Genomic DNA, 8,402 nt, shown 5'->3' with positions numbered 1-8,402 from the left:
TATTTAGATCTCTGGAATCATTCTTGGTTGAGGGCATGGCCGAAAACCAAAATCCAGGCCATAGCCTGTGACAATTGGCGCCTAAAACACATTCTCAACTGGCCTGACTATAAAGCGGCCGGTGCGCACGGCAACAGAAGGGGGATTGCCTGTACAGGTTGCCGCGGCCTGATCAGCATTGAGCCTGAAGCTCTGGCAAACTGCCCTATCCCCACTGCCGCGGAACTTTCGCCACTGTCAGTCTAAGTAAGCTTCATGACAGCTGCTTCAGTTCTGTGATATTTAAATCCTAATTCAAGAATGCAGCCCTAGACCAGTATATTTAGCTAAGTAGTCAAGTTTGAGCTCCAAGTATTCGCGCTCTTATTTCCTACGTTGCCAATCTTTGAATCGCAGCACCATAGCCCTAGGCTGACAGACGACATCCAGGAAGACACCAACGGCTCTATTCCAACTCCGCCTTGATAATCCCCTATTTAAACATAGTCAGCACAAAGAACGTACCCTTACTACTTAGAAAGAAGCTCACCTGTCCATCTCCGGGAAGATAGTAGTCAGAACTTTCCTCCAATGACTCTCCGAGCGCTCGAAGCTGTGGCAAAAGACCATCATCTCCCAGTCCCACATGGCTGAGAGTATAGGACAATCCTTCTCCGAAAGAATAAACTCCTCAATGATTAGTTTCGACTCAGGACGCATAGCCTCCCGGATATGCGTGAGGATTTGGTGGCATTAGGCATCGGACCAGTGGTGGAGAATGAATTTCAAGTAGTAAACATATGCACCTGTAGGTATGAGCACATGTAAATACGTGTTTGGACTATCTTCTGCCCCTGAGGCAGTGGCCGTACAACATGAAGAAATAGACTTACCCTTAATTGGCTGTTCCTTGAACAGATCGAACGTAATCTTCTTAGCCCCTAGCACGTCCACACTTTGCTCGAGAACATGCCCCAAGTCTTCAAAAATAAACTGGCCTTTGACGTCGGGGAATTCATCCGTGAATGACTTGAGATCATGGCCCCTACCACCTGCAACATCAACCATGAATACATTCTCGACACCATCATCAAAAGTTTTAATAAGCTGTTCAGGGAGCGAACACCACTCCACCAGCTCGGCCGGCTTCCACGGTCCGCCTCCATAAAGCTATTCGAGAGACGGAGGCGCTCAGAGTCAGCGCTGAACCATTCCCAGATCATTTCCTGGCGATTCATCGCGTAGTTTCAAGGTCCGAATGTAAGTCCTTCGACGAACTGGTAGTTGTGCTTGCGGAGGAACTCGGGGACTTTAGCCACACTGGACATACCGTAGTCATATCTACACGCGCGCGGATTTGTCAGTAAGGAGAATACATGCTTTATATAATGTCAGAGTGCCATACAAGGACTTGACTACTGCAATGCTGTCGCGATCAGTCATTTGGCGTGTCATCTGAGTCGCCTTGTATAGGCGGACATACTGTTCCTCGACGTAACCGATTCCGGCAAGAATGCGAAGATCCGTTCTTTACCATGCTGTTAACTTGGACGTGCAGCTGCTCAGTAGGAGGCAGAAGATTCACGCGCCGGTAATGATCGGGCTCGCGCCCTTGGCGGCCGCGAGATCCTCGAGTGACACTGGCTCCGTGCTCTTGCTAAGGCTCGTGAAGATCTCTAGGTCAATTCCCATTCGCACGCACATGGCTTGTGTCGGCTGAAGGTGCCGGTCGGAGTTAGAAAACCATGAACCAAGTCAAAGTGAGATGTGGAAGCCAGTACAGAGTAGACGAGGTGATAGACATTTTCTTTTGGCTCATGCAGAGCTCTAACCAGTTCCTGAACTGCTAAGCGGTCGCGCTCCTGTTTTCCTGTCTTCCTGTCTTGAATGCCCAAACAGTTTGCATTACATTTTCCAAGAGGCCGTCAACATGTGTCATGCCGTTCACACCATTGGTGTCATTTGTACCGTTTGCCGTTGGCATCATGGACGATTAGGGCTTTGCTTACTATAAAGGTGGGATTCGATGAACAGATGAAAATGATTCAAAGACAGGCCGGCCGGCGTGAAACAGGTAATCAGTCCCCTTATCACTTCCAAGTGCCGTGCCGCTACAATCCCATTAATTTACTCCAAAGTAGCTTCATTAATGGGGATGGCTTCTCCAATCTCCAGCCAGTCACCATTACTTGTCCTGCTTTGGAACCGTACTTCATGCAATAGCGCATGGATCATGTAGAGGCCGACGTTAATCCATGCATTTTGACAGTTTTACTTGGAGGACAGCACACGGATTGGGCGCGAGATAACCAACATGGAGTTGACAGCGGGAAAACCAACAAAGCGTTGAGCGTCACATGGACATGGCGTGATTGGCATGGGAGCAACTCATCAATCATATCCAGTAGTGAAACAGGCTAGGGAATATCGAACAAAGATCCCATATTAGCCTGGTATACTCAATAGTACCCTCCACTCCAGTTTCCCCTGACCAGCCACCTAATGCAGTGGGCCGATCCTTTAATAGCGCGAGACTCGATAGCCAATGCGACGGACCGAACCCTGTGCTAACCAACTAGTCCCTAATTAACAGGAATGTGTGGATTACTGCCATACTATAGCCAGATTAACGATCAGCGGGCCGGTCTCGGAGGAAGTCGTGTTGGTCCCAAATACCTTAAACATAAGAAGGCAGATTTTTTCGGGATATCTGACGCCCTGGGGATAGGTATAATGTCGGCGGCCTGCACAACCGCTGTTAACCATGGTGCAGGCTCATCGCACTTTGCTTGGTATGTATGCACTTGCCCAATCATGCATGGCAGGGAAGCTCATATTTTTGGCCAAAGTTGAGTGCCATTATCTGTTCTGCCCTTGTACAGGTTGCGGTTTATTATGGACTGGGCATGCATACGAGCGATATCAGTAACCCCGGCCATCGCCACCCAAGGCCGCAAAGTACACGGTCATCGCTCCAAATCTCTCCGTGGTCAGTACAACAAATGGGAAAATTACTGTTGCAATTTTCCTTCTTCGGCTGATGGGGAGATCCGCATCCCCCTGGCAATGTTGGTCTTTATACATCCTTACTGGTGTTTCGATCATCTGGAATGTTTTCGCCATAATTGCCATCACCGGCTTCTGTCGGCCCCCGAAGAAAACCTGGCTGCCTGAGACGCCGGGGTCTTGCTTTTCACTGAATTTTCAACTTGTGGTTAGAACTTCGCAAGCAGGTAAGCAGTCGGACCCATATGAAGAGCGTGGGCGTGAGCGTAACGCGGCGTTGACATTGCCCTTAGCCTTCAACGCCTTCGCCGGCCTTTCGTTGGCGGTCTTTCCAGTTTGGATCTTCCGGAAGGTCCAGCTGGTCAGATACAAGAAGATCGGAATAATCATGATCCTAGGCACCGGTATCTTGTAGGTTGTCCTTACCGGGAGATGAGATGCACAAATTGATCATAAGTCCACACAGTGCGGCGCGGCGGCGACGATGGTAAAATGTGTCCTACTGAGAAATCTACCGAAGCATGCAGATATAACATGTCAGCTCACCTGGAAGCGACCCTGGGGAAACCAAGTGCTAACTAAATGCAGGGTCCTGGGCTCCTATCACTACATGGTATTCGTAAGTCCACCCACCTCAGTAGCTCCATCATACCCACCAAGTCCGAGGTCCAGCTGCTGACAAAGTCAGAATCGAGGTAGGCTTTCCTTAGTCCCAGGACTTCATCCCTCCCACCATACTTCTGGCACAACTAGATGTACGTAATCATAGTCTGCGCGACCCTACCGACCCTCCCACAAGCCTACGCTGCCATCTTGCACAAGCGCTCATCCTACTACGACACCTCGAACTACCGCAGCGGCAAGTCAGAGCCAAAGCATCCATCGATCCGCCTCCAACTACTGCCAGATGCCTCGCTATTCGAAACGGTCGCTGCAGAGGAACGGGGATCGAGCCATGTGAATATCCTTGACAAAGATGGGAAAGATGGGATGAGGATTCAGAAGACAACAGAGGTCAGTGTCGTTCGGGAGAGCAAGGGCTCAACTGAGGTGGAGGAAGGCCATGATCCAAAGTATTTTTTCCCAAACAGAATCCCTTTAGAAGCTCCAGGAGGGGTGTCTTTGCCTAAGAACTGAAGGTTGGGAATTGCAAATGGGAAGAAGACCTGCTACTCCGCATGGATATGACATTCTCCTAGATGTCACTCGGAGCAACTGTTGGCAGCAATTGAGCAAATAAGCGACCCCGATCCCAATCTCAGTATTGGAAAGGCATTCAATAGTCAAAAAGTGCTGTACATAGACACAAAGCCGCGGTAGATAACCGCTATGGGCAGAGAGCGAAGCCGATGTTTTCAGATACATGGAACTGCCGCCGACTTTCCTGTTTAGGGTTAGGCCTCAACAACTGCAGCTCCCATGCAGGAGCAGCAAGCCACTCAAAACTAACTTGCGGAGTTATATTCGCTCAGGGGCTGCTACCTATTGGCCGCATCCTGGCTCTCGGCCTCGTGCCTTTTTTTAATCACCCACTCATACAGGGGGAAAAGGACTTCAACCCCGGGGGGACACTCTAGGGGATTCTACCAACGTACCACATCCACCTGTCTGTCTGTCCTCATGGCCCAGCGGTCGAATGCACAGGACGTCTTGAGGTGCAACCCACCCGATACAGCTACTACTCAGTAAATCCTCGAATTAAGGGTCAGACGACGCAGACGTGTAATTGCTGCACGGCTCGAATAAGCAGCAGTCCCTTCCCGTCAAGAAACTGTTGATTTGCCTTGTTTACGGGACAACACCCACATCTATCCCGTATTGGGCTACGACCCTCGCGAGCCTTCCGCGGACGTAAGCCCGAGCACTCATCCGATGTATTCGCACTGGTCGCATGTGAGCAGCTTTTCCAGCAAGGTAACCCAGCTGTTCCGAGCGAGAGCTGTGTCGTAATGTGGCTTTTCTGTGGGGGTATTCTCTGCAGTAAGTTTTGCGGAACTTGTCCGTGAAAGACCATGTAAGACCATGTAAGCGCAATAGATCACATTGTCCAGCTGCCGAAACTGCTGCTCAATGACGACCAGGATAACTCAGAGGAGGATCCGCTGCTCAGAAAGAAGAAGACGCTGCACAGAGTTGGTAAGACTGGCTGGGGCGCCATCAGGCTACCTCCTACAAATATTCAAGCACGCCCACCAACGGTTACGAAATTAGGAGGACTTTAATGATACCTGGGTGATCGGGTCTGTGCGTGCCGTCGGAGTGGTCAACATATGCTCAACCCTCGACGCAAGATATAATGCTCGGGGTAGTGTGTAAACCGAGATGAGAGGGCAAAAATTCTCGATGGTCATCATCAATGAACCGGAGGCGGCAGTGACCTTGGACTGGGACACAGGAACACCCGCGAATCTCTCAAAGTGTGTATGACCTACCAGGGTGATGAATTCCAGTGCTAGTTCCTTAAATTGACGAAAGGATCGAAATCTGTGGCTTGCCGCGCTGGAAGTGGCAGACTAGTAAGACTCTCGTTTGCGGACAGCATTAATCTTGATCTATATGTTCCCAACGACTTTTGTAGGATTCTCCCCTCCGCAGCCCTCCTGGTGCAAGAGATACTGATAAGCATAATAGGTAAGGACTGCGGCTCGACTTACCTCGGCCAGGTGTTTATCGAAGACTGCAGACATAAGCTGGCGCATAGGAAGGGAGCCCATGTATTTTAAGGAAGCGATCGTGCAGGATAAGCTCCTTCGTGTCTTTGAGCAGGGTCCGAAACGAAGCTACGACAAGCCTGGGAGACGTGAGAAAGCAGAAGCCTGCACATGTACAGACTGCAGCCAGGTCCTTCCAGCGACTTGATAACGGCTTTCTCTTCCCACACTGGGTGTATTTTCCCGAATGATTACTGTCTTCTTACCGCATCTATCCACTCTTTGTAAGGCGCAAGCAGCAATTGCATATTCAAAGCCGAAAGCTTGATGTCTGGCTATGAACGCTCGCTGCAATGGAAGCCTTTGATACATGCAACAAAAGCGAGGACAAATATCTATGTCATATCTACAATATCCATTGAGCCATGCACCGATATCGTCTTTAGACAGTAAATGTCCCATTGTCAGCTTTGTGCGTATCCGTCTTTGTCATCTCCTCTATATTTCGTCGTCCGCATCCACGCAGTATGCCTAGATGTCAAGAGCAAGCACATTCCTCGGGCCATACAATAACTCCACACGCCGTCTAGGACCCCAGATTGACCCCTCTAAAATACTAACCAAAATCACTATAATGGCTTCCTCTCAGTGCACAAGACTGCACAACCAATGCGACGAATGCCGCATTGCCCGCAGCAAACTACCCAGATGGATCAACCCATCATTCCTCGAGTGCACAGGCAGCACCTACCCAGTGACCTTCACCGGTACATACGTCGGCTCACGAACTCAGGCCGAGCACTTGGTCGGGATCATACGATCCTGCGTCTCCGGCCTCTACGGCCATGACGTTCCCATCCACGCAGCCTTTCAACGCGCCACCGACCCAGACACGGGCGTCAAGGCAGGCCCGTGGGTCGATATAACTACCGACAATAGCCAATCGGACGCCTGGGGACTGGGCGTCCTTCCGCCGGGCACAAAGGTGCCAGGGACTAAATGGAAGAGTGCTTATAAGCCCACGCGGAATTTGCTTTTCAAGGCACCCAGGCTGATTGGGCTTGCTGAGCCAAAGGCCTTCTACGATAGACAGTACAAGGGCCATCTGAAGAAACGAGTGATCGCTTGTCTGGTTGACTACCCGCATAAGATCCAAAAGGGTGGGGACATGGAGCAGGTCATCATGCATCGATTGGAAAGCCAGGGCTTTAACGGGTACACCCGACACCCCGAATCCGAGCAGGATCAGACTCCGCATGCCAGTCTGCACCGTTTGGACTGGTGGGTTTTTACGCACCCGGAAATTGTAATGGAGGATCCCCCAAAGCTGAGTCGAGAGACAAAGTACAAGCCTTGCGAAGTGTACATCAAGAACAATGCCTATGTTCGGAAGAAGCGGTAGGTTTGCTGCGACGGCTCTATTTCTCTTCTGGTTTGCCGTTGGTTTGCGCATCGCTGTTTGATAATCTGAATTAGGAATATGGCATACATTCATATACTCCTACCATTAGTAGAGTGTAACTGAGGTAAGCTGGTATCAAATCATACAACAACCTCTACCTGGCTCCGCGAAGCCCAAGCACTTCAACCGCAACGGTTGGGATTCCATTTTCTCACGGCTATGGTATGGAAAAGCTCTTAAGACGTCTATAAAGCAAAACCAACCGACTCCTCACATTCATCTCTCAGCGTGGCATCGCACAGCCTGCTCACGCGATAATGCTCTTAATCCCCTCCTCCAACTCCTTCATATTACCGCCCACGACTCGCTTGTCCAACAGCTTACCGTCCTTGTAGAGCACAAAGGTGGGCATGGCCCGGATCTGATGCTCCTGTGCTATCGAGCGCGCCTTATCGACATCAACCTGAAGGAACTTAACGCCGGTATATGTCTCACTAAACTTTCCAACAACCGGAGCAACGGCTTTGCAGGGTCCGCACCATGTGGCGAAGAAATCGACGACGACGGGTCCCGACGAGACGAGTGCCTTGAAAATGACGGGGCTATTTGCTGGTTAGCGGGTAGGAATGGATCGAAGCGGAAGGGGAACACACTTGTCCACCTGGATCACTTTTCCGTGGGACATTGTCGCGGAGGAGTCAGCGGAACGGTTTCGGATGAAGTAGCGAAAGACTAGACAGCTAAGCGGTTAGGAATGTTTTCTGTTCGACTAGAGTACAGTAGCAGCGGCCAAGTGACATACCGAGATAGATAGCAAGGACAATGAGCAGGCGAGAGATCTCCATGACGGCGAGAAATGTGGAGAGACGGTCGACGAGCGGGCGGGCGGCGGAGATCACAGGCATGGATCACGTGATTAGCCCCGGTGCCTTACTCGGTGTACAGGTACGAGCAGGGCAGCATTTGGGCGCTGTAGAAGGCCTACGCGCAGCCCTGGGACAGCCATCAGGGCTGTTCACGATACTATATAGTCATAGTTTTCGAATATCGGCAATAGTATCGTCAAATTCAAAGCTTGACTATCTTGATCGTCAAATAATATCGTCGAGATCCTCAGGTGCCGATACTATATCGTTAAATATCATTGCCGATACTATTATCGTTAAATATCACATGATTTTACCTACTTATGATAATCTTTGCCTGATAGATATGAAGTTTTACAGGGTTATCCTGACTTATATTCTTAATAAGCTTAGGGATGTTATTCTGCTTCCCTTGAAAATTTTTCCTGCTCGACAGCTAAATATTTTAACATTCAAGACCACTGATTCTAAGGATTAAGTTGCAAATTTTGCAACTAT

The 8,402-nt window shown here is 49.9% G+C and overlaps 4 protein-coding genes across 4 annotated transcripts; 2 read left to right on the top strand and 2 right to left on the bottom strand.

Annotated features, from left to right (window-relative positions):
• Positions 1–525: 525 nt before the first annotated feature.
• Positions 526–1,963, bottom strand: BDW70DRAFT_167858 (uncharacterized protein; the record flags this gene model as incomplete). The annotated part of the gene is made up of 8 exons (XM_073742332.1): positions 526–702; positions 778–785; positions 873–1,125; positions 1,254–1,320; positions 1,385–1,507; positions 1,565–1,695; positions 1,761–1,841; positions 1,889–1,963. The coding sequence occupies 8 exons, from the start codon at positions 1,961–1,963 to the stop codon at positions 526–528; spliced, it is 915 nt and encodes a 304-aa protein (XP_073590588.1).
• Positions 1,964–3,377: 1,414 nt separating this feature from the next.
• On the top strand, positions 3,378–4,280 carry BDW70DRAFT_43710 (uncharacterized protein). The gene is made up of 5 exons (XM_073744012.1): positions 3,378–3,396; positions 3,452–3,521; positions 3,574–3,604; positions 3,674–3,680; positions 3,755–4,280. The coding sequence occupies exons 2-5, from the start codon at positions 3,478–3,480 to the stop codon at positions 4,120–4,122; spliced, it is 450 nt and encodes a 149-aa protein (XP_073590587.1). The 5' UTR covers positions 3,378–3,396; positions 3,452–3,477; the 3' UTR covers positions 4,123–4,280.
• A 1,990-nt stretch (positions 4,281–6,270) lies between these two features.
• Positions 6,271–7,038, top strand: BDW70DRAFT_165130 (uncharacterized protein; the record flags this gene model as incomplete). The annotated part of the gene is made up of 1 exon (XM_073741656.1): positions 6,271–7,038. One exon carries the CDS (start codon positions 6,271–6,273, stop codon positions 7,036–7,038), a length of 768 nt encoding a protein of 255 aa, XP_073590586.1.
• A 307-nt stretch (positions 7,039–7,345) lies between these two features.
• BDW70DRAFT_154688 (thioredoxin family protein) lies at positions 7,346–7,723 on the bottom strand (the record flags this gene model as incomplete). Its single annotated transcript, XM_073739905.1, has 2 exons — positions 7,346–7,640; positions 7,692–7,723. The coding sequence occupies 2 exons, from the start codon at positions 7,721–7,723 to the stop codon at positions 7,346–7,348; spliced, it is 327 nt and encodes a 108-aa protein (XP_073590585.1).
• Between the last annotated feature and the right edge of the window lie 679 nt (positions 7,724–8,402).

Source organism: Aspergillus foveolatus (assembly GCF_047715535.1).
Source record: "Aspergillus foveolatus strain CBS 279.81 unplaced genomic scaffold BDW70scaffold_209, whole genome shotgun sequence".
NCBI lineage: Eukaryota > Fungi > Ascomycota > Eurotiomycetes > Eurotiales > Aspergillaceae > Aspergillus > Aspergillus foveolatus.
The sequence above is the reverse complement of the archived record's forward strand: the minus strand, read 5'-3'. Positions and strand labels throughout refer to the sequence as shown.